The 27,377-nt window shown below is 36.3% G+C and overlaps 1 protein-coding gene across 3 annotated transcripts in view; it reads right to left on the reverse strand.

Moving 5' to 3' along the window:
* Positions 1 to 4,634: 4,634 nt before the first annotated feature.
* The window catches only part of LOC109044403 (uncharacterized), a 32,546-nt gene continuing 9,803 nt past the window's right edge, over positions 4,635 to 27,377 (reverse strand). For 2 of the 3 annotated variants that reach the window (XM_019062107.2, XM_072305528.1), the window contains 24 exons: positions 26,454 to 26,620; positions 25,297 to 25,473; positions 24,781 to 24,888; positions 23,908 to 24,060; positions 23,029 to 23,196; positions 22,067 to 22,189; positions 21,545 to 21,676; positions 20,638 to 20,799; positions 17,040 to 20,332; positions 16,458 to 16,614; positions 15,874 to 16,078; positions 14,906 to 15,006; positions 13,897 to 14,274; positions 13,270 to 13,392; positions 12,315 to 12,446; positions 11,267 to 11,535; positions 10,522 to 10,692; positions 10,181 to 10,341; positions 9,498 to 9,628; positions 8,799 to 8,986; positions 6,712 to 6,941; positions 5,999 to 6,177; positions 5,326 to 5,426; positions 4,635 to 4,855 (listed from right to left, as the gene is read on the reverse strand). In XM_019062107.2, the coding sequence (XP_018917652.2) occupies positions 4,675 to 4,855; positions 5,326 to 5,426; positions 5,999 to 6,177; positions 6,712 to 6,941; positions 8,799 to 8,986; positions 9,498 to 9,628; positions 10,181 to 10,341; positions 10,522 to 10,692; positions 11,267 to 11,535; positions 12,315 to 12,446; positions 13,270 to 13,392; positions 13,897 to 14,274; positions 14,906 to 15,006; positions 15,874 to 16,078; positions 16,458 to 16,614; positions 17,040 to 20,332; positions 20,638 to 20,799; positions 21,545 to 21,676; positions 22,067 to 22,189; positions 23,029 to 23,196; positions 23,908 to 24,060; positions 24,781 to 24,888; positions 25,297 to 25,473; positions 26,454 to 26,620 (7,190 nt within the window). In that variant the 3' untranslated portion in view covers positions 4,635 to 4,674. Of the gene's footprint in view, positions 4,856 to 5,325; positions 5,427 to 5,998; positions 6,178 to 6,711; positions 6,942 to 8,798; positions 8,987 to 9,497; positions 9,629 to 10,180; positions 10,342 to 10,521; positions 10,693 to 11,266; positions 11,536 to 12,314; positions 12,447 to 13,269; positions 13,393 to 13,896; positions 14,275 to 14,905; positions 15,007 to 15,873; positions 16,079 to 16,457; positions 16,615 to 17,039; positions 20,333 to 20,637; positions 20,800 to 21,544; positions 21,677 to 22,066; positions 22,190 to 23,028; positions 23,197 to 23,907; positions 24,061 to 24,780; positions 24,889 to 25,296; positions 25,474 to 26,453; positions 26,621 to 27,377 lie in introns of those variants that run through there. The other variant, XR_011900698.1, reaches the window with a different exon arrangement.

The raw sequence follows: 27,377 nt of genomic DNA on the forward strand, positions 1-27,377 counted from the left end.
AACAAAACGGCGGGAAATTTGGAGCCCTGCTGCTAGATGCGGAAACGGATGATGATTTTTCATCAGGTGACTGGCCGAACTACAATTCAGATCCGGAGTATCAAGACCAACGAAGGACGGCGGCAAAGAAAGTTAAAAAAACTACAAAGAGGAAAAGGAAGCAGGATCAATCCAGCCCGGACTCCAAAGACGCCTCTGGAAGTGGAGCAGACGTCCAAGCTACACAGGATAAGTCGAATAACTCTAAGCCTGGCGATAAGTCTAATACCTCTAATCCTAATGATAGGTCCCCAAAAATTCTACCACCCCCTCCCATTAAAGTGGTAGGAATTAAAGATTATCAGGAAATTAAGCGACTTTTGAAAGAAGCGTCTGATAAAGAAGAGTATGTTTTAAAATTTTTAGGTAGTGAAACCTGGAAGGTAAATCCCTCTAACGACGAAACTTTCAGAAAAATCTCTGAAAAATTAAACGAAAGAGAAGTACAATGGTATTCTCACTCCAATAAAAACACTCGGAACATCAAAGTTGTATGCAAAGGTCTCCCCCCCTCCATACCTGAAGATGAAATTGTCTCGGATCTCCTTTCAAAAAATTTCAAAATTAAATCAGCCGTTTGCATGAGAAAAAGAGTAGAGAAACAACAGAAAAAAAATGAAAAAACAATTATGCCTATGGATACTGATCCTGAATCTGCTACCCCCCCTTCAAACTACCCCTTCGGTAACAACATCTGAAAATCAAACTACAAATGCTAAACCTATCAAGGAATTCGAACTCATAAAAATACCAGTTCATCAACTTGATTTTGACCATTCAGAATCAATAGAAAACATCTATAAGATCAAAGCAATTGCTCATACTATTGTTCAAATAGAGCCAATGAAGATAGATAATAAGATAGTTCCACAGTGCCGAAGATGTCAGTGTTTTTCGCATACTCACAACTTTTGCAGAAAAAATCCACGATGTGTCAAATGCGCAGGCAAACATTTATCTCCTGAGTGTCCTTTTAAAGGTCGGATCTTAAATCCAAAATGCGTAAATTGTGGCGCGATCGGTCATCCCGCGAGTTATCGCGGATGTCCCTTCGCGAAAGAATTTCAAGTTGCACGAAAAAAGCAACTCCAAGCTAAGAAAAACTCCCCTGATCAAAAAAGTTTTCCGAAACTAGGGAAAAATATAACAACTCATGCTCCTCCAAAGAAATTAGATAGGACTTTTGCTCAAGCATTATCAGGCAATACAGCTAATCCGGCAACACAGGGCGCAGGAGACAGTTCTGCCGCTCTGATCGGTGTCTTATTACAAACAATAGAAACTTTGAATGCTCAGCTCAGAGTTCTCACCGAGAAAGTGAGTAAACTTGAAGCTAGCCAGAAAAGATAAACAAAGAAATGAATGACTTTTTTAAATTGAATTGTGATTCATTGACTAATCAGAATTTCTTAATGTCTCAACAGGAAAATTATCCAGAAATCAATTTCGATGATGTTAAAGAGCTACGAGCAAAGACTAATTGCAAGTCATTAAACATTATGGCATGGAATTGCGGCGGACTGACCCGGGTGAAGGCCGAAGAATTCAATGTCACGCTAAGGGATTTCAATGTGGACATAGCCCTATTATCGGAAACCTGGTTCACCAGGACCGATTATAAAAGGTATTTTGCTGGATATAAAATGTTTAACTCATTTCATCCAGCAAATAAGCACAGAGGTGGGTCTTCCATTTTAATTAAAGAAAACATTACTCACAATCTTATCAAGATGATAGAGACAAATGCTTTTCAAGTTGTAATCGTAAACGTGCAAACTGAATTAGACTCTTTCAACATAGCCTCAATATACACTCCACCCCGTAACATCCTCTCAACTGAGGATTACACTGAGTTTTTGGAGGAATTAGGCCCAAAGTATCTGATCGGTGGGGATTGGAACGCTAAAAATCCTCGATGGGGATCCAGGAGAGATAACCCTAAAGGCGTATCACTCCTAGAAGCAGTTAATTTGGTTGGCGGGAATTTTATATCCCCCGGAAAACCGACAAATTTTCCCACTAATCCAGGCCACCAACCTGATCTAATAGACTTTTTTGTTTTTAAAAACATAAATCTTATTGACCACGTCTCATGTGATACCTTAATGTCTATGGAAAAAGGTCATGCAAAAATCATTCTGGAGATTTTTACTACTCCAATCCTTGATAATCGTCCCCCCTCAATTTGCTCTAAAAGAACAGATTGGAAAAATTTCAGGTTAGATCTAGAAAATTTAATTGACAACAGCGTTCCAGTCCTCACTCCAGAAGATATTGACAGGGAGTCGGAGCTGCTGGTGGAAAATATCAGATCCTGTGCAGCAGCCAATACACCTGTAGCTGTAAATAACATAAAACCTTACGCTATCCCAAAGGAACTTCTAAAGCTTATTCGTTTAAAAAGAAAAACCAAAAGAAAAGCAAATTTCACCCATTTTCCTGAAGACAATTCAAAATTTAACAGATTAAATGCAATAGTAAAGAAAAAAACACAAGAATTTTTAAATTACAAATTTAAAAAATTTATTAACTCCTTGTCTCCGTCAGCAGATAAAAACTACTCTTTATGGGCAGCCACAAAATATTTAAAAAGGCCAAAACAGTTAAAATTCCCAATCAGCAAACCTGACAATACATGGGCAAATACAGATGCTGAAAAAGCAGAGGTTTTAGCTGATCACTTTGAAGCCGCTTTTCAACCGCACGAAGACCTGGAAACACTATCTGACTCTGATGTTTCCACCGGCAGTTCTGACTCAGATTTGCAGAATGAAGGGGAAGTGTCCACATTGAAACCCCGAAAAATCAAAAAAATCCCACCAATAAAAATAAAAACCATATCTCCCTCAGAAATCATTAAAGAGATAAAAGGTAAAATTAAGGCAAACAAAGCACCTGGATTTGATAAAATCTCAGGACTGATTTTGAAGAACTTGCCTAACAGGGCAATAATGAAATTGGTCTCAATCTTTAATGCTGTCATTAGATGCAAATATATTCCCTCTCAATGGAAGATAGCGGAAATCTTCGTCCTCTTAAAACCAGACAAACCTCCTACAGAGGCTGCATCTTACAGGCCAATTTCGTTGTTGCCTGTTATCGGCAAACTCTTTGAAAAACTGTACATTAAGAGATTGAACGAGATAGTTGGCAAGCAAAATCTAATAATCGACGCCCAATTTGGTTTCCGAGCGAAACATTCTACAATTGATCAACTTCATAGAATAACTAAATTTATAGAAGACTCCCTGGAAAAGGGAGAATACTGTGTGGCGGTTTTTCTTGATGTAGCGCAGGCATTTGATCGTGTCTGGCACGAGCGCCTCATCGGAAAACTCTACAAAATGCTCCCATGTAACCATGTTGAACTCCTGTCTTCATTCTTATCAGGTAGACAATTTAGAGTGCGATATGAAAATACCACCTCAAGTTTCAGACCAATAAGGGCAGGAGTTCCGCAAGGTTCCTGTCTTTCCCCCCTTCTCTATTCCCTTTTCACCACAGACATCCCGCAGTCTGGGAGAGGGGGGAAACTGGGAGTTTATGCCGATGATACGCTTGTGCTAGCAGCGTCGAAAAGCTACAGGGAGGCACGTTTTAACGCTCAATCCCACCTAAACAGGATTAATAAATGGACAAACAAAGATAAGACCAAATTAAATGCGTCTAAATCGGTAGAAATTGTATTTACCAACAGGCCATTTACTCATATTCCTCTTCACTTAGGAAACTCTGAAATCCCTCGCGACACAGTCGCCCGATATCTCGGCCTCCACCTGGATTCCAGGCTCAAGTGGGGTGCACACATAAAGAAAAAAGTCGAGCAATTAAGACTTAAATTTCATGATATGCAGTGGCTGATTGGCCGCAAATCCAAGTTATCTCTAGAAACCAAACTGCTCCTCTACAAGTCAATGTTGAGGCCGGTTTGGAGTTATGGCTGCCAGTTGTGGGGCTGTGCAGCCAAGTCAAATTTAAAAAAGATAGAAGTCATACAAATGAAAATATTACGAAGCATTTCAAAAGCCAGATGGTATGAGAGGAACGCGGATATTCGCGCCGACCTCAACATTGATTCTGTAGAGGACTACATAACAAAAATGTACAACTCTTACGAAACTAGGCTGCATAGGCATCCCAACCCAGAAGCGCTTGCGCTTCTGGAAAAGGACCAATGCACCCGAAGATTAAAACGTCGCAAACCCCACGAGCTTGGAATTCAGGGGTTCTCAAAATTATCCTTCTTTTAAACTGACGGGCCTCCTTGTGCTCTTCGAACGCAATCAGGGGCTCTTGGGCATTTGACCGGGTTCGGTCACCCGCATTCCATGTCAAAGCAAAAAGACATTTTTACTTTGAAGCAAAATTGTTTTATTTTTCCCTCCTCATTTTTCAGAGGTTGTATTTCTCTCCATATAAATTAAAAAAAATGTGTGTAACCTAGTATAAGTTTATCTTATAAGTTAAACCCAAGTTTTTTAAAGATGTATCTTACATCTAAAAACATTCTGTACATATTATAACTTTTGTACAAATAATAAAAAAAAAAAAAAAAAAAAAAAAAAAAAAAAATACAATAAAAAAGGAATCAGAACTAGAGTTAGAAAGTATATATTGGCAACAAAATCATTAGAATCACTTAACTCCAATGAATTTTTTGGCAGCATAGCCAGGGAAGGAGTAGATAAAAAGTACAACAAAATAGACAAGAGCAAAAAAAGTGACGACTAATTTATGACGCCAAATAAAAGGAATTATTACATACTCGAACACGCTGAAAATTCCAGTAATCCAATTCCAGGCTATCTCTGGTCGGCTGGAAAAGAACAGAATTCCAAAGGGAAATTAATACGGCGAGGATTTGTGGATCCATGGACAAGAATAGAGAGGATAATTCCATGAATATAGATACAGCTGTATCTAAATTAAGCTTAATTTCTGGTACATAGAAAACAAGTTTCTATACAAATAGAATTCTTATAAATCTCTAGCTTTGCTATCCCCACCAGTCACATGTAAACATGCAAGAGAAAAGTGACCTTGGTACTGGAGAACTTGAAATTAAGAAAGTAAAGAAAGCCGAAACTAAAACTAAAAAACTCAAACTCACAAAAAATAATTAAAATCACCGATGCGTTTCGGGGCTCCCCAGCCCTTTCTTCAAGGCTGAATTCCGACTGATTCTGTGCTGTCTGCATAACGCAGTGTTTTCAGAGGATTTACCCCCTCCCCCAAAAGAAAATTGGAATGATTTTTGAATAAACTTATGGACTAATGAATACTCACTCAGGATATGGTAAAGCATTTGGCTCATCATGGCCACGTCCTGCTGGATTCTTTTTGGCCTCCTGCATAGTCAGCAGCTCGATTTCTGCCTCAAGCATGCCCTGAAAATACACAACATCTAAATGTATTTACTTTTTTTCTATTTCTTTAAATTATTATAGGCACTAATTAATAACAGATACTTAAGAAATTATTCATTTGCAACATTTTAGAGGCGTTCAGTGGACCACAAGACAAGGTATGAATTTGAGCAATCTGTTATGTATGATTTTTATTCACTGTTTCGAGAAAGACATAAGACAATAATTACTCATATTAGCTCCTGACCAAGATATTAACATTTATATTTAGTACCAGTTGCGCAAAGTTTGAATTTCCCACTCGTAAGCAAAACTTGAGTCTAAAGTTAAATGGTCTCGGAGTAGAGGGAAGAGAGATTCTTGATGTTTAACACAAAATCTCTGGGATATTACACCAAGTCTCTGGAATATTCCATAATTTTTTAAGGGCTTTTTTTCTCTTTGATGAGTGCCAGTGTTCCCTAACTCTCCAAGTCCTGGACACCATGATCTTGATCCAAGATCTTGGTATTGAACACCAAAGAGAAATTAAAAGTTGGGTAATCCCTTTTAATTGAGACACATGCCAGATAATAGACAGTTGTATAATTTACCGTTATTATCCTGTTACTTTTATTTTTTGTGCTCCTATCTGTGAGCGGCCACCATCCACGGACTCTCCTTTCCAAGAAAAGATTAATGGTCGGTGCCTCATGATCCAGCATCTTGAGATTAACGTTGCGGTGAGCATTGGCTGGTTTTGGCATTTTCAGGAGGTCTAAAATTATTTTTCCTGAAGGCATCAGAGTAAAAAAATGTGGTTTTAGGTAGTTGTGTCAGAGTACGTATAAGACTTAAATATTAGGAGACAAGTACTTTTGAACCTTAAAAAAAAAAAATGTACTTAAAATTTGTCTTAGTTGCAGGACTCAGCTAACGCCTCAATAATATCAATTTAACATTAGACGAAAAAAAAAAATAACTTGTGCAATGGTTTAAAAATTGAAATCCGCCAGTTGCTTTGAGGATCGTGTTCTTGGTTCTAGATGAAAAGAATTGACTGCTAAAGAAACGGGTTTCTGATATTAACAGTCAAAAGTTCAACTAAAGAAGGTTTTTTGTGCGATCTTTTAGTATTCTCTGACATATTTTGCTACTTGTGATACATGAAAAGCCGAGGATCAAAAGCTGCTACCTTTATTTCACTGTCAAAAAATTTGGCAGTTGCTTTAATTTTTAAAAAGATTAACGAAATTATTTATTATGTAACATACTCTTCTAAATTTTTTTGCGGAGCATGATAGGTTCTGTAAATAAAAATGAATACCTATAAAATCATCGCTTAAAATTTTGTCGCTATCCCAAACTTGAAGATGCAATCTTGGTGGTATTTTGCGCAGCTCTGAGCCAAACATTGTATCTTCGTAAGTGTAGATCATTTTTTCTGCTGCTTGCCAGTGGAAATCAAAAATGAAACGCCAATTAAAGTTGCCTTCTCCCGTTAAAGAATAGTAGTGAATGTCAGTCTTCTGCGTGTCACCTTTCCCAGTTAGCCACCTGAAATGAGAATTAGTAGTTAAATATTAAATGAACTCCTCACTAGTGGAATATAGGCCCAATAGTGAATTGCATTGCACTGTTTTGGAACGTAAAATTTTAAATGAAGAGATCAAAAGGACACATTTAAAGAATTTCAGTCCCAGAAATATTTTACGCTCATTCATGTGAAATTCAAGCAGAATGGGGCAGAGATAAGGAATTTTGCAGAGTTGTAATGTGATTCAGTGGCGTGGCGTGACTATATCTGGTAGGCGTTCGGTAGGAGTGTTAACTTTAGGGGGAGGGGGGGTCAGAAAGGTTCAATCCCCTTCCTTGAAGGAGGGTTCGGGGGGCCTCCCCCGGAAACTTTTTAAAAAATGAAGCCGCAAGAACACGATTTTAACCCTTTCTGGTGAAAATTGTGCCGGTAAATTGTCATTGAAATTTTGTTCTTTTTACCGATCGTTTTCCTGTAATTTATTTTGTTAAATGATAACGTATTTTCGCAACACGCACCTGCAGAGAGAGGTGGGAGAGGGAGACTGTGAAACTGGGAGATGCGGCCCGCAGGCGCGCGGGGGGGGGGGAGCGGAGGGCGAATCGCGGCATAGGGGAAATTCGGCGGTTCGCAAACCCCTGCGAACCTCTGCTATAGGAAACAGCTGGACTGATGAGCGGCTCTCCTCTCTCGTTCTTTTCCCCTCCCTTTTCTCTCTGCTGTGTTCCCTCCGCGAGCGCGGTCCGCACTCGTCTCCGAACCCAATGCTCACGCTTCGCTCTGCGCCGCGCGCCGGTGCCTCTCCTCTTTCGTGTACCCTTTGCCCCTTCATCATTGCACCCAGGTTCTCTCTCCTCACCGTACGCAGATCATCCAGGTTTGGTAGCTGGTGCGGACCACGCGTCACTGGATTTTCTCTCTCCGCCGCGCCACATGCCGCTGTCGGAAGCCAAGCGCCCGATACTTATTTGCGATCTACTATTCTGTATTCTGTGTTGCTTCTCACATTCTTAGCCATAATTTATTAATTGTTTCAAAATATTTTAGGGTGTTCGGCGAACACTGCGAACCTATGGACGCCACGCCACTGATGTGATTTCATTAACGTAAAATGTTGTAAAGAGACCTGTTCCTAAACCTATTTAAAAGTTAAAAAAATCAATTCTAACGAGAGATAAAGTTGATCAAAATCTGATTAATCAGCTGAGATGACATGGCAAGGCAACATTGGCAGCTAAGTTCAGCCAATCAGCAAACGCTGTTTTCCTGCTTGGTTAAGTCATCAGAGCCCGCCAAAAATATAGTTTTACACTGCTCCCATTTTTGCGGTTCACGGTTTCTTTGCCTTCTAGGGTTTGAAAGAATCTTAGGGGACTCTCTTGAAAAGTTCGTTTTAAAAATTAATTGAAAAATCGGTGTGATACAATTTTAAGGCTGTAAATGCTTCATACAAAATGTAATTGTTTTTTGAGTTTTTTTATTTTTGATGACCTTCTCCCTCAAGGTTCAAAAGCATTTTTCAACAAAAATATCTGTCTTACATTAAATTGGTTTTCTGCTTCTACCGGTGAGTATATGATAGAGGTTAAAATTCGACTACATTTTGCATTTCAGAACATATTATTTCAGGCACTACTTCAGGAACAACACATGTACTATCAGTTTTTCTACAGAGATAGGTGCTTTTAGTGGTGAGCCAGAAACAGTGGTTCCTTATTGAAAAATGTAATCCAATTCATAAACGCCAAAATTCTTTAACATGAATATTGAGAGAAAAAATTCACTAGTAAGCTAAATGATACATAGTCAAGAACATATTGTGAAAAGTAGGAGCAAAACGGCTAGAGAACAATACAGATAAAGACGAGTAGGAATACCCTTGGACATAGAGATCTGAGTGCTTGTCGCTGAAAATTGCCTCGTCTTTCAGAGCGCAGTTGGCTGTGTTCAGAATTGAAACTCGTAGCTGCATTTCTATTGGCTTTCTTGGCTCGATGTTTACGATTGGTTTGAGAACTCCACCTGGCTCCTTTGGGAATATATCAACCCACATTTCCAATTCACCCTTCAAAAAAAGGAGGAAAATTGATGGGTCTATTTATATACACGACAACAATACTAGTTACATATATACTTTTAATCTGTATCCTTGACCATCCTTCGGAAAAAGGACCATTGTAAAAAGAGGAATATTGTCCAGGACAGCAATCTTTGTTAAATTGCTTTGAAAAATCAGAATTTGAGTTGTAGAAAGAAAGCATTTCTTCTGTATTCTACAGAATGAATTGCGAGCAGTTAAGTTCAATTGTGTGCAAATAGAAGGTGTTCTGTTGTTTATTGATTAAATGTATCAATTACAAGTATTTCCCCTTATAAATTTTACCTTAATTCCTCCCAGTTTTCCTGGTTTCACAGTCCAGTGAATACCTTGTAACTGACACCAGCGCAACATCAGGTATTCAACGAAACAATGTTGGGATCATATTTTAAGAAAATTTCAGATTTCTGAGAGATAGAACGATTCCAAACTTAGCAATTAAATTTAAATTATACAAAATTCCATTTGGTTCACTTACCTGTGCAACACCAGGTTTGTCTCGTCGATATAATGATCGTGTTTCAACATGCTCTGGAACCAAACAGTAACCAATGTACGGTAACTCATGCCAACGCCGCAAAACTGATAATGCAAGGTTTTCTTTGATATCTATTGATAAGAAGAAAAAAATTGAAACAATGCACATTTAAAGTAACAAAAATAGAATATAGGTTACCATTTGTGGGAGAAAAAATTTTCAAAAGGCAATTTTTGTTAAGTTGGGTAAAAAAAAATGATTGTTGAATTTCCAGCAAAATGCTCTCTATTACCTAGAAACACCGAAAGACAGAATAAGGGTAGTTTGGTTGGCTTGCTTGCCATTAGAGAGCAGAAAATTACACTTTAATTTGTGAAATTCGGTCTCTGAGCGAGACTCATTGAAACTTTAAATTGTATTTTCCCAAAACTCTTTTCTGTCAAATTCAAAATGTCAAAACTCTGGTTTAGTTAACATTTTTGGGTTTTTCTATAGGGTTGCCACAGATTTTTTTGCTCTATTTGCAGAATATCGTGTTTAAATTTCAAGCTATGAATTATCCCCTTCAAAAAAGGAAGATAGGAGCAAAAATTTTTAAGGGCCCCAATTCAGATATGAGATTTTGCACTTTGGCCATCAATATTTTACTAGCTTTAATTCTAAAAATCTGACGATTAATTTACCTTCCGGTTTGTCACTTTCAACCCTCGTCAAATGAAATCTTTTGGAATTAATTATGACCGATGAATAATAGTAGGTGGGCCCACGAGCTTGATGTCTATTGCAAAGTAGCTGCAAAATCTCCGTAGGTTTCATCGTGTCTCTCCATTGGAAAGGACCGCTCCTGCAAGATGAAAAAACCACATCTCAGGAGTAAAAAAAACCAAAACTAAGATTGAATGTTTTAGTGAGAGAGGTGAAAAATTAAAATTTTGAACTTAAATCTGTCTATAATTTTGGGAATACAAAGATGTGCGAAGAACTTGTAAAATACTTGTAAAAATAAGTGACGAATGGTACTTACGAGTAGTATTTCTGTGAAAGACCGCAATGTCCACGGTATCTGCTGTAATACCTTTCCTCTAAATCTAGAGTTGTTTCACCAATTGTGTCGTCAGGTTTGAATTTATCGAAATCCATGAGCTCCACTGTCAAAGAATTATCTCTTGGAAACTTTGCTTCGATCTCAAAACATCTGAAACATGAATAAAAGCAACTGTTTTGAAGCTGCATACCACGATTTTCAAGATGTATTTTGCATGCGATGGAAAGAAAATAATGTACGCAATGATAGAATGAAGTGCAGAGAATGAAGAATTTGACCAAAAATGTACTGAGGAGAAGATATACTAGTAAAAGAGGGGGAAAGGGATTCAACGTTACTGACTAATTTACGTTCAGGGTAAAAAGATCTTCCATCTAAGTGATAAAATTTAGAGCCTATTTGGCAGAGATTTACGACAAAAGGAGAAAAAAAAATGCTCAACCAAACAATTTGCACATGACATAATAGGTTTGCAACAAAAATAACAGAAATACTGGAATGTAAAGTCAATATGACATACTATCAGATCAAAATAAATTAACAAAACAGATTTCCATGGCCAAGGAAAAATTGTTTGCCAGATCAAACCGTCAAAATAATTGCAGAATTGAATGTTTTATTGACCTGTGCACTGTAATGATAAGAAGAAACTGTAACTCTGTCAATGAAAATATTTTTTTAAAAAAAAAAACAAAAAAAAAGACCAATATTTTAAGAGCCATACTTGCCAAAAATTGGATGAAGATCTGACGGGACGTATTCATTCCGATTTGATGCAACTTTCCGATTCCCCAAGCGAATGTTGACATAAGGGTCAGCCTTCAGTTCCCAATCATGTGAGTGGAGGTTATAAGCTCTAACGATGTACACTCGTACCACTACTGGTTGTTTCATGCTTCTTGGATAATGGCGCAAAAACCCTAAAGAGGCATCATCTCCATGTGTCGTTACAAAATGGTTTTCTGGGACAGGGGGTGAAATAACGATGGCACCCTGTTTAGATGGAAAACAATTTCTACTACTTAAAGATTCAGGTTGTGTTGAGACAATATCAAGAGGAATAATACTCCTGACATGAAATTCATGAACATCCTTGAGCCATGGAGGTCATGCGGTGATTTTTCCCTGACTGAAGTTGAGCTGGCATTCGATATCAAGCATTGATAACATGTTATCTTATGGTCAAACCGGAGAGGGAAGGAAGGGACACTGGGACAGCTCTATTTATAACTTTAAAAAAATCATTTGAACCAAAAATTTGTCAAAATGAAAACAATATCTGTATTTACAAAACAAATTGTATTTCCTGTATCAAATGCAATATTGTTTTTGTAGACAAACTTCTTTTGTGCTTCTTTGAATTTGTAATTATTTTGTGATGCAGATGATTCTCAAGACACAAGAGTAGGGGACTACTGATTTTTTCACATACCACTCAAATTCCACTCAGATATTTGTTTTGTGTCATTGAAATTAACAACTGACCATGAGATTAAAACCTAAAATCCAAGTTTCCTCCGCTAGCAAGACTTACTTTAAGTTTCCTGATTCATGCTCGTACAGACTTCCAGAAAAGGAAAAAACGAATCTTCATGATCTCAAACATGAAATAAAATGTTTTAAGCGTCCTTTGGGATAAGTGCAGGACAAAATTTTAGAGAAGTTCACATTCATTGCTTTTTCAGGATACTGAGAGAAGAAATACTGGAGTTAAAAAAATGTCACTATAAATATCATACGAATGACTGAAAGTACATGAATTCAATGCGCACCTTAAAAATGGCTGTTACATTATCTCTAGGATCCATGCTAACCGGCTGTCCAGTTTTGTGAAGTGGGTAGTTCTTGAAAACATCTTGAAACTCATGAAACTCAGGCTGCTTTTCCAATTCATTGTTATAAATCTTAGCAAAGAAAAATAGATGGAAATAATCGTAAACATATGCACTGAACTGTTGATAAATGATCAAATACATTCAACATGCCAAAAATTAACAGCCCTTACTGAATGTAAAATGTGTGGCCTTTCAAGTATTGTGTAAGCTAAGGGGGAAGGTGAGGGGGTCCAAGCAGGTGATATGTTATGTGAATGTGCTAAGAATAAACGTTAAAAAATCAGTCATGTGGGAGATGTGAATAATCTGTACATCCACAGTCATTTTCACGTAGTTTACCATCAGAGAACACCTAATCAAGAATAAAATGGAATAGAATAGGAGGACACTTAAATTGTACGCTAAAAGATGGGCCATGCGCCTTCTGCAGGGGAAATTCATTGGTAAATGAGGATTGAAATACCTGATCAAATTATGGAACAGCGGGTAATTACATCTGACCGTGAACTCTGATTCTCAAATGTAAGGATTGTTGTTCTTTCATACTGGATGTAGATAGACTGATTGAATCGGGACGTGCAAAAACCGCTAATGTCCATTTTTCCAGTCTTCAGTTTTTTTTAGTTGATAATACTTTTAAAGAAATGATACAACCATAAAAGTGATTAAAGGACTCGTTTAGGAATTAAGGTAACCTGGAGACGAGTATTAACGCCTTTTTGGTGGTTGCATTCAACTACGAAAAGTATCATCAACTCAAAAGAACTGAAGAGTAGAAAAACGGACATTGGCGGTTTTCGCATGTCCCGATTCAATTGTAAAACAGACTTGCTGACACCCTGTATTGGAATTAATTCTTGAAATTGAGACTAGTAAAACGAAAAACACGTACCACTAGGCCTGCTTTAACCATGTTCTTCTTGGGGATTCGTCTACACTCTGTCGGCAAATCTTGGCAACAATCGCACATGAACACATTCATTTTGTTCTCAAGCCACAGTTTATTTTTCTTCAACTAAAAAACGGAGTTAAAAAAGATGCAAGATAAATTGAGATATTTTAAATGATTTATAGAATTTTTACACAGCATTGTAATTTCGTAGGTATATACTTAGACTCATCATCTACTCCACATGTAAATGGGCTAATTTTGAGTCAAGTAGACTACCTATCGTATTTCTTGTTAGCGAGGAATTCAAATTTCCTGTAACCAATGTAAACTAAAAACGTTAATATCTTGAATTAGAATTGATAATAGTAATTTCTATTGTGCAAATCGTAATTTTCGTGAAATTTTGGTCAGGAAATATGTATCATGATGCTTGACTTTGCTCCTTGTCTCCCAGTCCATTGACAATGGATAGGATGAGTACACAGAGACAATGAGAGAATTCTGGATCAGGTATGCAAAAGCCTACCCTAAGTCCGAAAATAAGAGCAAAAAATGATGTTCCTCGCAGCTCCACGACTTTCTTCACAAGAAATTATTCAGAAAATTTTTCAGAGGATTGTGACTTACTTCACCCATGGTTTCGATTGAATTGAAATACTTTGTCCACCAATCTTCCGCATTTACGTCCTTAAGCTCATACAGCAATGGAGTCTCAAAGGTAAAGTTATCCAATTCCAGATCACTTGACTCTTCGGACTGTTCGAAGATCCACCGACAAGGTGCCCATAACCATGAGAAGTGCGAGATGATTGCTGTGACATGAAAAACAACTATAACCACTATGGAACGAAGAAAATAGTAGAGGAAAAATTGTTGAAGTACGTCATCAATTGCACTTAAAAGCATGTGAACTTTAAGCCACATCCACTTTGGAAAATTGTACGCCTGTCTTGCAGCTGCTTGGACTTTCGGAGCGATGTGAGTACTGAAAGATTTGGGCTCCTCCTAAAAAGAAAGAAAATTCACAATCTGAAATTATTTGAAGCAATGCCGAAAAAATAAAAGAATGAATTGAACTATTATACTTAAAGATATTGAGTTATGGTTAAGCTAAATGAAGGCTTGCTTTGAGAGGTATTGGCCTCTTTTTCTAACCCTTTTCCCAATACAGATGCAGCAATTGCGTTTAAGGAAACCGCATCCTTCCAGCAGCATTTTCGCAGTTACTCAACAACACCACAGAAGCTATTCACATGTGGCGGATATTGTGTGTATTCACATTTGTGGCTCTATCTTTAAGGAGGATCTTTAGGCAAGATTCATGATCTGAGCAATGCAATACACATAATATCGGTTCAAACAAAACCAAACCCCACAAAAAATCATCCTGATTCTTAATCCTCCATATTAAACTAAGCCTTGCTCTCTGGAGGGAATTGCTTTGGAAGGAATAGACTAGTTCCACTATCCACATGGTTGCGTTTTGATGGTTTTGATGGTTGTAACTTCACAAAAAAGTAATAAAATCCATCAGAATGCCAAGTTTCTTCCGCCCATTAACTAAACAGCGAACTTTGCAACATTCTAATACAATTTCAAGCCTGCTAAATTTTGATCTACATCAATGCTCTTTTACCTGGATTTGAATTGACTCCTTCTGTAAAATTAAAGGTTTGATTGAAGACTCTGCTGATGACTCTACATCTACTTCTGTCCTTTCTCCATCTGCCTCAGTTTCTGGGAAAAATTTAAGAATACGAAAAATTAATCATATGCTTTCAGATATTAATATTCATCCAGCCGCTGCCTGCCGGTGAGTTGGTGACTGTGTTCTACAGAGCACTGTCAGTGAATTTGTTACTAGGATTCAGCACTGAATCCTAGTAAAAATTACCATAGTGAAAAAACCATAGGACAAACACCTATGGTTCAGAGATAGATACCAGGGGCTAAGGATGGCCAATCAGCCTGACATTCATCTCTGCCTGAATCAGAAACTTATGCCTCTCTGGTCTCTGCTTTTAAATTTTTGAAAGCTACAGCCATAGTATAGGCAAGCTCCCATCTGCTGGATGCTCAGTTTTCCATCAGACTGATGTGAGCTGTAATTTGTAATAAGTGTGATAATTTTTCTACCATTCAAATACAAAGAATGTTACTCTTGGAACTTGCTTTTTAAAAGATGTAATAGTAGGGGTATTGTCTGTATCACCTCATTTTCCCCTACTTTTTCTCATTTTATGATTTCAGATTTTTTGGAAAAAATTTGGCATACCTAAATTTGAAGCTTTCATTGCAATTTTTTTTCATTTTAATAGCTTCTATACAAGAGAATACATCTTGAGTCTGCAAAAAAAAATAATGGCTGAGAACAAAAAAGGAAAATCAAGGACTTCAAGACATCAAGAATGATACTACCAAAAGTTGTACCCAAGAACCACTTTTCCTCTATAAAATTACAATATTTCTTGAAATATAACCTAGGGTTGAGCCTAACAACCCCACTTTTTGAGACATAGAAAGATGCCAATTCAAATCCCCTCCCTCCAAATGCTTTCCATCTTGCTTAAATTTTTCCCTGAATTTTAATTCTCTAAGGCTTACCTGATTGAGCAAGTTGTTCCTGCTTGATAAGAACCTGATTGGCATTGCGCTCTCGATTCCAGTCTTCAACTTTTATCATTCGAGCTTTGAGATCATTTAAATTTTTGATGACATACCACCCTCTCAGACGCTTACGCCCACAAATGTTCAGTGAGTGGAGTTTGATGATGGCGGAGGGCTGGTATAAATGTTCTATCGGCAATGTCTGCAACATTTGATCAATCAAAAGACAACATTATTTGGCCTGAACACATTTTGATGGCATCTAGCAGAAGGAACCGACATGATTACATCATGAGACTTGCAAGTTACCCACTTGCAGTTTATTCTTCTAGCTACTTTGGGGGCTTCTCCAGTCTTTGCTGGAAACTCAATCACCAAACTTTTGACTCATTTTGACAAAAACTGTTCCACTTGAACAATCTTATTTGCAACATGCATTCTAGCAGCTTTTAAGCAAGAAGCGCCCACTCTCCTCATGAACTTCCAAAATATACACCTCTTTATTCGATAAAGTATTCTATGGAATAAGCCTTGATGGCTCCTTTATTGAATACATTACAGCAGTAAAATCCATCACTCACAATGCTGATTTTAGTCGGAGCTTGATCGAAGTTCGGATAGTTTTGAACATTCCGGATCCTTTTTGATTCGACTGACAGATCTGCAATTGTGACGGTCACCGTTGGAAGTATCAGGGTTTTTTTCGTGTTTCTCAGACCCCAAAATAAGATCTCCAATCTGTTAAAAAAAGTCAATGATGTAACAACATAAATTAGCATAATGATTCTGGACTTGAGTGTAAAGAAAAAGTTCAAAATATTGTAACATCCCTCTTTATAAGCTCGAAAAGAGTGAGATAAAGTAATTCATCTAAATTAGCATTATGAGAGTCAATCACATTCTACCACATTTTTTAGAAAAACACTAAATTTTTCTTCTGCTCAGAGCAAAAATTTGATTTTTTCGTTTTTACTGATAATTGATTGATGTTAAGTGTAAGACACCAACTGCAGAATGTAAAATCACAATGTTCTCGAAGCAAGAAAGAAGAGGTCCTGGTTTCCAACACCAATTTTCCTATTTTTCTGGACATTTTACATTCCCTGATGGATCTTGGTTTATCTAGGTTCTCGAAACCAAGTCTTACTTGAATGGATTCTTACCGATAATTTTGAACAATGGGCCTGATTCCGTGTGGAATCCTTAGTACTTCAGCATCGTAGCGAGCCACGGCATCTGACCTGGATAGAACGTTGGTGGATGTGGCACTCGTATTAAATACTGACTCATAATACTGATACTCTTTTTCTATTTTATCCAGAAAATTACTCGAGGATCGGTCCGTTTGAAGACGAGACTTTTCTTTCGTACGGAGTTTGCGCGGCTTCTTCAATGACTGGATTTTTGAACCATCTCCTGCACTGAGAATATCTTCGGTCGTTGAGATCGATGAGTTTGTTAATGTCGATGATTCTCTGTCCACAACCTCTATGACGGAATCTGGACTGGGCCTATTTGACAATGGATCAAAGGAATCTTTCCGGTTTTTATCATCTAATGCACTTACATCAGTTGGGCCTGAATTCGGATCATTTATGACAGGGGTGTTTTTCGGCAGGAGTTTTCTTTTAGCTGCTGCATATGACTTTTTTACTTTCCTGCCGAAGTTTTTTCTTATATTTTTCAGATCTTTTCGTTTAGAACCCTGGTCGATTTGCCGATCAGAATGGTCGGATTTGAGGGACTTGGAGCGATTCGACACGTTAATGACTGTTTCTCTTTTATCTTTAACTCCATTAAGTTTGACAGATCGATTTGTTTCATGCGGCTCATTTTTTAAATCATGCTTTGGAGAAGAGTAAGGTTTATCCAACATCGAGTGCTGATTAGGATACGAAGAGCTAAAAAAATTCTTAAGAGAGGTTCTTGCACTTGGTTCATTCTTGAATTGCCTGCCCCTGTTTTTCACCTTAGACTTTAGTGGATTTTTAAATTTTTTTAACCGATTGAATGATTTTTTTGTTCTCAATTTTTCCTTCTTGGGTCTTTTCATACTTTGCAGTTTAGACGTTTTTTTATCAACTTTATTACGAGCTACACTTTTTTTAGCCTGCAGGGTCTTTACAGGAGCTGTTTTCCTACTTCTTGAGGGCTGTGTTTTCTCAAAATCTTCCCCTGCAGAATTTCTGGTGAGTTCTACGCGGAATGTCTGTTTGGAGAGCTTGCTGGACCAACTTTCTTCACTTTCTGGACTGTCATCGAAAACAACCCTTTTTAATTCAAGATAGTCATGTTTGGAAGACAATTTCGTTAATTTTCCTCTGGTTTCTAGAAATAATTCTTGAAAATTGTTACTAGCATGCACATTTTTCTGTTTAAAAAATAGGGGCCATCTTTTATTTTGTTTTACATTGAGAGATCCACCGTCTTTCCCTGCCCTCAAGTTCTTTTTCCAAGTTTTAAGTTTATCAACTCTTTTGGTTCTCTGTGACAACGGCAGATTATAGAAAGATTTACTATCGAAATTTTCATACTTGTTTCTAATGCCACTCCAGCTCAGAAAATTTCGAACCATCCCCGAGGCAGTTTTGGCGCTACAAGAGTGCAAACCTTGACCAATTTTGTGTAGAAAACCTCTGCGTTTGATTTTGTAATGAGATTTAAATCTAGAATAAATAAACCTTCTTGTCATGATTGATTCTACTGTCTTTATTGGTGCCGCCCCAGAAATAACATATCTCCCTGAGATACTTTTACGCTTGAAGCAATTTTTTTTGAGACAGGTCTTCATTTTTGCAACTTGATTTGTAAATGCATTTTCATTTTTCCCCATGCAATTCTGGAACTCTGTATTTTCTGTATTACTTTTATGTAAATATGAACGGTCTGACCAGTTTATTATTTCTTCTTGTTCTGCATTGCGCTTGTGGAAATAAATATTTTCTTCAGATCCTTTCTTTGTTATCTTTAACTCAAAAAAATCAAATTCCAAGGGAAAAGACTCGAAGTTTGTTCCAAAGACATTTGCTACTTTCCGAAGCTGTTTCAATTGCCGATACGATGCTGTTCTCTGTAATATCAGTTGTTTTCCTGTCAAAACCTTGTTTTTCTCAAAAGTTGAAGACTGAGTAAAGTCAGAACTGTTTGTGTTGTTAAAATCAATATTCTTCAGATCTTCAGGACTAAAATTCCTCATTTTGCTGACCTCATCAACCTCATGTGTTGTTTCAAGAGAATTTTCTGGCAAACATACTTCATTCTCAAATGAATTGTTCGTAATTCCCTGCATTCGACACTCAATAACGTCAGTGTTGGAGAGATTTACATATTTAATGGATTCACCTGATTCATTGGTGGATTTTGATTCAATTTCAGATTTTTCGAGGTCTTCCTGAGTGACAGTTTGCGATTGTTGTAAACCACTTTCTGTTGATACGCCCATTGTATTCTTTTCTAAAAGAGATTTGAATTTTTCAGGAACGACAAATTCCTCTCTGACTTTGTAAGTATCATGATTTTTGTTGAGTTGCTCCAATTGTTCGGAAAAAGAAGGACTGGGCGTTGGCAGTTTTTTCAACAGCCTTTGCTCTTGTAAGACTTTTCTGGATTGCCAAAGCTCAAATACTGCATCTTTTAACTTTATTCCAGCTGGGTCCTTCGTAATTTCTCTTTTCCCATTTTGGAAAGTCTTGGGAGACTGATTGCTAACAAGTAACTCCTGATTAAACAAATTTATTTGAGGATTGTCTCTCACCTCATTGCCAAAATGGTTCTTCCGTTGCAAAACTATTTCATCCGATGACTCCTCCACTGAGGAAATGGTAGCAGATGTTCCAAATGATTCCTTGATCCGTTTCTTATAACTGACATTTCTGATTCTTTTTTCTCTTTTAAAACGTCCAAACTTAGGAAAAGGCCTCGTTTTAGGTCTGTCCATCATGCTACCTCCTCCTCTTTCCGAAGTTGATCTTCGGACTTCAGCAGTCTTTTTCGAGACAGAATTTTTGTCTGAGGCATCTGTCTGATCATCAAATGGTATGTTTCTAAAAGGCGAGTGTAACTTTTTTTCTGGAGCCCCCGCTTTCGGAGGAAACTCAATGACCATGAAACTTCCACTACTTTTTACGCCCAAATCTCTGCGTTTGAGTTTTTCATCTGCATGACGTCGTTGAGTAGTTGCACTATTTGAGTATTCTGAGCTGACCGATTCCGAAGAGTTTTTTTTACTTATCTGTTGCATTTCCTTGTTAGACAATCTGACACTGGTAGGAGGGACATCTTTTTTCAGCATTTTCTGCGAAGTTTCTTTCGTTCTTGGAGTGTTTTGGAGATTACTCTGACTTTCATGAAAAACAGATGAGTTGGATTCAATGATTTCTTCATAAGAAACAGAGCTATCGGTTTTTTTTAAAACTGAATTCTTCTCTGATTCTAGAGATGAAGCATCATCAGAGATCTGAAATTTAAAAACGTGATTAGAGAATTAATCAAACAAATTTCTGACACAAACCTGATCGGTTAAGGATGTATTCTGAAATACTTTATTGCTGCATTCCTTTCTCGTTTCTCCTTTAGAAAACCTAAAAAGCACACAGGCTTTTTTACCACCTTTTAATTTTGTTTCAAATTATTTGTAGGGGTCACTCTTCCACATTTAAAAACTCGAACACAAGTTTAATTTGAGTCGATGTTCTAATAAAAATAAGTTCTTTTTTTTAATTCCCTGACTACCTAGAAAACAATTTTTAAAAAAATATTCACCTGATGGTATTCAAACAAAGCCAAAATTTCTCCAATCCGTTTATTATAACCATCATAAATGCTGTACCAGTCCATTTTTGGCGGAGATTGGGGTTTGTTTTTATCGGCGAGCAAATGCACGACAGGCAAAGCAGTAGCAATACCAACAAGTTTTTCTTGTTCCTGTAAAATGATAAAGCGACAGAGAATGAATGACCAAAACATACTTCAGATTTCACGATTCTTATTTCCAATACGATCATGGTTTAATTACATGTAACAATAGAAAACAGTTACAGGTAGTTGGTACTTACAAGTATTTTTTTTTCTTTTTCCTTTTCCTTTTTTTTTTTTTTTTTTTTTTACGAAGAAAATCGAGATCTTAAAGCACTATTAAAAAAAAGACACCAAAAAACAGTAAGGAAAAAAGTAAAAAAAAGTGAAAAAATAAAACATCTTCTCATGGGAACTTTTTTTAAGCTGGAACAAAAATAGGCGTGACCAAACCTGTGAGAAGGGACTTTATCTCCTAGGAAAAAAAGTACTCTTAACTTTTCGCAAACACTTAAACCTTATTTTCCTACGACCTAAAAATTTTGTCTTGGAACTTCAGGAATAATATCTCCTTTAATTTTTGAGATTTTAGGGTGAAACTTTTACCAAAGATTCCAGAATTTCTTCCTTGATGCAGTTGCAAAAAGTGAAGGAAAATTTTCCCCTGGAAGATAAGGTCCCTTTTCACAGATACGATCACGAGAGATTCTCAAATGAATTGATCAACAATCTAATGAAATAAACAAAACAAGGAGACATTTTTTTTCATAGATTTTGAGTTGACCTGAGACCCTATCCTCAGGAGAGGCATAATTTTACATGGATTTGCGTCAGTTTAAAAGGATGTATGAGGAACAACGCTTTGAAATTTTACCTCCGAATTGTGAAGCAGCTCAATGACAACGGCTGGTGGATGTTCCTTCAGGTAATTACTGCTGCGGTGACGAACAATTCTGTTAAACACGAGCATTTCATCCCAAATTGGTGTGACAGAATGTTTCACAACCTAAGAAAATTGTCTTCTTGAGGGATTAAAATTAACGGAAAAATCAATCCAAATATTTGATGCTTACAGAACTTAGGTGTAATATGATTTTTGTCATATGTAGGGATTTATATACTACGTGTGGCAACAGTTTTATTTGTGAGCCCCTGTTTTTTTACAGAGCTATTTAGCTATTTCAGTTGCTGAAAATATTGTGTAGAACAATAATAATTCTGTGGTGGATAAACCAATTAATGATTTCAAAAATTCAAAATATTTTAGAAAAATCCTTCAAACGTGGAGCAAATTGTAAAGCGCCAGTTATTAAATGATGATTTATTTTGTTAACTGCCGACATTTTTTTGCTCAATTGAGGCATGCATTAGAAGTTTTCAGAAACTTGAGGCTAACCTGTGTTGTTTGTGTTTCGCTCGCCATAACAATTCTGATGGATGGGTGAAAGTGGTCGAGGCCTCTCCTCAAATTCCTTAGTTCAAATTGGCCTTGATAGATATGGGCTCGACATTCAAAGATCTGAAAAATAGATGGTTGAAAAAGAAAATTAAACAAAATGAAAAAAAGATTCTTGAAGCCATCTGATGAGCAAATCCTTCACACAACTCCATCAAAGCCTCAGAAAGGTAATGCCATTACAAATAGATTATGGTTTAGCGGTTAGTGATTTTGCCAAAGTGCATTGTAATGAGGTTATTTTTGCCATTTTTTAACAATTTAGTGATTGAAGTTCTCCTTTTATAGTTCTAGGATATCTGGAAGTCTAAAAATTTGATGTCACCATCAGAGTCAGTGCTAAAAAATTTTGTGTTGAGTAGACTTTTGTCATCTTGACTTATTTAAGGACCTTGCAATCTGAGCTTAAATTTGCTGATTTAAGGTGACTTAAAAACAACAAAATTTGTTTTCTCAGGTGGATTCCTACGCAGATGAACTTTTGAGAAGTAGCTCCTGTGAATACAGCCTTAATTCTTCAATTTAATGTGATTATGTGATAATTCTCACATTTAAAAATGGCAGTTGATGCTTATCTTTCATTAATCTCTGCCTTCCACAATTATGGTGTTAAAACATGAAATGAACTACATTTTGTAATAAGGAATTACTATTTCTGACTCCAATTAGAAACAAATTAAATATCATTAGTTTCCCTGTACAAGTAGATCCTTTTAAGAACAAACTAGATATGGCAGTTCCTTATTGCAAGATTTAGTTTAAATCATGGTCCCTTTGGGAAACCTGTTGTACAGAATTAATTAAGGTGTATGCACCTCTTGTATAACATAAATTCTACTGCATAATACAGAATGTGAAATTGCTTTTGTAGAGATGCCACTCCTTGCAAAATGAAAACTTACACTTGAGTTTGGATAGCGAATATACCGAGGTAATTCATAGAAACCAGACAAGTCCTCGCTTCCTTCTGGTAAACGCTCTAAACATTTTCCAATATTTGCTGCCAATCCAAGCCACAGATATATTTCAACCTTACCGTTCACCTCCAATTGCGCATCTTCTGTTGTCCGCTGGGACAAAAGAACAGTAATATACATGAGAATGATGTTCAAACCCTACAATATTGCACAATCACAGGTGCTGATAAAAAAACTGATTCCTGCAGTGAACCGCTTTGAATATAGAATTGAAAAAACTAGAGACAGGAGGTTCAATTAAACATTATGAATATTGAATTATTTTTGATAGATACATGTTCATTTCTTTCATGAGCTAAAATGTGGTTGAATTCATGTCTAAACAACGACTTGCTTGAGTGTACCTACAAATTCTATTAAATCTATTTATTGATGACTAAACGCAAAAAATTCGCACCTCAAGTGTAACATTTAAAAAAATCTGCTCAGGTTTTATTTTTTTAGAGGAAAACTAACAATTGAAAATAGTTATTACACATTGAAATTTTTGGTGAATTTTCTTTACTCATTCTAGTTAAATCGCACACAATTGCAAGGAAACATTTTGATAAGATATCTTTGAGGAAAATAAAATGTGTTCAGTGATGTTTAAAAGTTTCGATTGAGATGCCTGTAGCCGTCAATATGTACATCAGACAGGATTAAATTAATCAGTAGAATTTTAGCCTCGATTTGCTCAAAATAAAACATAATAAACATTTTGCTGGATTTTGAAATTGTTCAGAGGCGAACTTCAAAGAGATACTTTTCAAAATATTTTCACTGGATGCAATGAGAAAATTGACAAATTCCAGATTTTCTTACCTTGAAAAAAATAGTTAATACTTTCCCGCAAGATTTTCCACTCCAGATATCATTATCGGCATGCAGTATATCTTTGGCAGGAATCCTGCAGTTTGAAATGAGCTCCTTGTTTTTCCACAAATTGAGGACTATGTCTGGAAACGTTTCCTGGGGCTAAGAAACAGAGAAAAATTTAATCAAACTAAGAAATGGATTAATATTTTTCATCACTTACTATTCATTACTTCAATTTCAAGACATTAATCAAAATAATGGACTTTGAGTTAAAAATCGGAAAAGATCAATTTTTAAATAAATTTTTGACATTTGAGTCTTTTGGAAAAGGTGGAACTTCAGAAAGGATAATAATTTTAGCAATTAATGTTTCCTCTTCAAATTGCTTGTAAAACAGAATTCATGCAACGATGATGACTAAAATTAACTCCTTACCAAGATATTAACATTTTTATTTGTCACTGATAACAACAATGAAGCTTTGCTTTTCGTTGGCAAAAATCTAATTTTAAAACACTCAAAGCTTCTGCAAAAAGAATAGAGAGAAATTATTTTTTGACATGACTCAACAAAAACTGCTCGACCTGAAAAATTTGCGTTCGAGAATCAAGGTGCCTTTTCCTTAGGCTAAATATAGCTTGATATTTTCCCTGCTGTAATGACAAATTCACATCAAAACTTGGGTAAATAAAGTCTCTTTTAACAAGTCTGATAACAAAATTTTTGGATCTGCAGAATTGATTATCACTTGTCAAGATGAACTTTATGCCGCGGTTTTCGACTTTTATACTAACATTAGATACTGAGCAAAGTACTTCTAGACGATGTATCTCTAATAAAAGATAAAATGAAAAATAAAACAGTGTCGTTTTAACTCACATCATTGACAAGCTCTTCAATGTGACTCAGCATACCACATGCTGTATGAAATTTTTCAGTGATGGTTTCTTTCCAGTAATGTGAAGATATTGCTTTGATGATTGATTCCTAGGAAGAATTTCACAAAAGAACAGTTTCAAAATAGTAAATTTGATTTTCAGTTGGATGGACTTAAATGGAATCAGCCCAACTGCTCTTCACGCTACTTAATTTCCTCTCAAACGAGTCCTCAAGTCCTCCTTCCTCAAGTCACACGAATGTATAAAACATATTTATTAAATTTTAAAAAAATCATGAATCAGAACACAAGCCTTTCACTTTTTAAGATTAACTAAGCCTTTTATGCTTTAGGACTTTGACATCCTGAGACGATGGGTTAAAGAATGAAAAGTGCCAATTTGTTTTCATTACAACCAAGTAGTCTCAATTTAGAATTTTCAAATCAAAAATGAGTAAAATGACAAGTATTTTCCTTCAAAAGGTTTAGACTAAAAAATGAAAATATAAGAAACTTACAAGAAGTGCTTGGAAAGCCCTTGCCCTAGTTTTATCCTGGTATGTAGAACCAAGAGGGAGAGACTTATTATCACTGCACATAATTCTGAGCTCCTCCATCATTTTGTCCAATTGTTCGTGAGCTAAAGCTAAGTTACCCACACATATTTGTTTCCTGGATGAGGAAAGGCCTTTCCTCTGGACAAAAAAAACAGACAATTTTGAATAATTCTTGGAAATAATGTAAAGTCAATGCTTAAAATTAACACACTGAGCTACATCAAATTTCAGCCGCGGAGAAGATGTTCAAAGTTTTATTCATCCCAAAAATTCAATGTTAGGGACAAAATTCAACGACTATTTTTACGTTCCAAACATTTTTACTCAATTTTTAATATTTGAGGGAGAAATTGAACGACTAGTCAAATACGGAACTACAACTCATTTTAGTTTGAAATGCTACAGGGTGTATTTCTGTTTAACTCAGCTCTTATTATGTCTAAAGTTTTGGGGTAGTCCACGGAAGATTTGAAAAATCTTTGCGCCAAAGCGCAAAACCTTGTATCTCTGTTAGTGATGTTGCAGACTTCCTGTAATGCTTCTTTTTTGGAATACTATTCAACTTAATTTCTTGAAAACTTCCTTGATTTGTCTTCTTTGTTAGCAGAGTATTCAATAACAATTTTAAGCTATATAATTGGCTTGTTTTTTCTTGGAAAAATAAAAACAGGGGAAAAAATTTGAAACATCGTAATTAAGATGCGTGGTTTTGCACTTCGGCCATCGATATGCTTCCGCTAAATTATTTCCACGGAATTTCAGTCAATTTAGAATCATCAAAATTAATTGCATTTTCTGCTTTGATTTTTAGGGAGAGCGTCCTCTAAATACTCTACGCATTTGAACGAAATATATAAAATGATTTGCAGAACAAAAATAAATGCAACAGTTAAATCAATTGCAATGGTTCGTGATTACTTGTCCTCTTTGAGAATTTTTTCTTTCCTTTATGTTAGACTAGCTATTACATTTAACAATGGTAATCAATGGAAGAACAAATGATCACAAACCCAGCACCATAAAATGTTTCCTTATCAAGTAGAAAAAAAAATCATCAGCAACAAGAACAGTATTGATAAAGTTGACAAGCCTATAAATTTGAGGAAACAGTTTATTACCATCAATGATGCCATTTTTTCCAAACTATTGGACATGTAAAATCGGTATTGAGCGTCTGGCCAAGAGGATCTCAGAAAAATGCATGGCTTAAATTTCCCAATTCTCAAGGTCCAAAATCCGCCAACACTGGGTTCACATTCCATTTGTAATGTTGTATTAAACGACTCTGCAAACAACATAGGGAACACAACTTGTTGAAGATGGGTTGGATCTCAATGTGCATATCGACGGTGCAAGTCGGCAATCACATAACTCGGTTTGCGACGTTGTAGACTTCCTGTCATACTTTATTTTTTAAATGGCAAAACTACTCAACGGCAATTCTTTAAAACTGTCATGATTTTTCTTCTCAATGCGAAGAAAATTCTGCAAAAACTTCAAGAAATAATGTCAATTTGTTCTCCTTGAAGAAAATGACGTAGAGGCGGAGATTGTCGGACACCGCAAACGAGTTATGTGATTGCCGACTTTCACCGTCGATATGTAAGGATATACAATAAGAGAACATATATTGTGGTACTTAATTTTGCGCCCCTTTCAGTGGTTCATTATGATAAATGTAAAGAAAAACAAGGAACGGATGTAATAATGAGTCCCATAACAGCAGAATTAGCTCAGAATAAATACATAACTGTTATTTGACTGTTCAAAAATTATTCAAATTGGTCAGTTGCCCTGGTCACACAATTGTATTTTGATAATTTGAACTTATGGCTACGCAAAAATTAATACAATTCATGCAAGCACAAAATTTCTACAGCAAAGAGTGATGAGAATATCGTCCATCGAAAAACACAGTGTATGACGTCATCAATTGTGGTAATGCATACCATGGTTTCTGCCACCTTTCTTGCATTAGTATTTGATATCAAACAACCAGAAGCAACGTGCAGCTCACTGATTGCTAGAATCCAGAAGGGAGA

Source organism: Bemisia tabaci, chromosome 10, assembly GCF_918797505.1.
Source record: "Bemisia tabaci chromosome 10, PGI_BMITA_v3".
NCBI lineage: Eukaryota > Metazoa > Arthropoda > Insecta > Hemiptera > Aleyrodidae > Bemisia > Bemisia tabaci.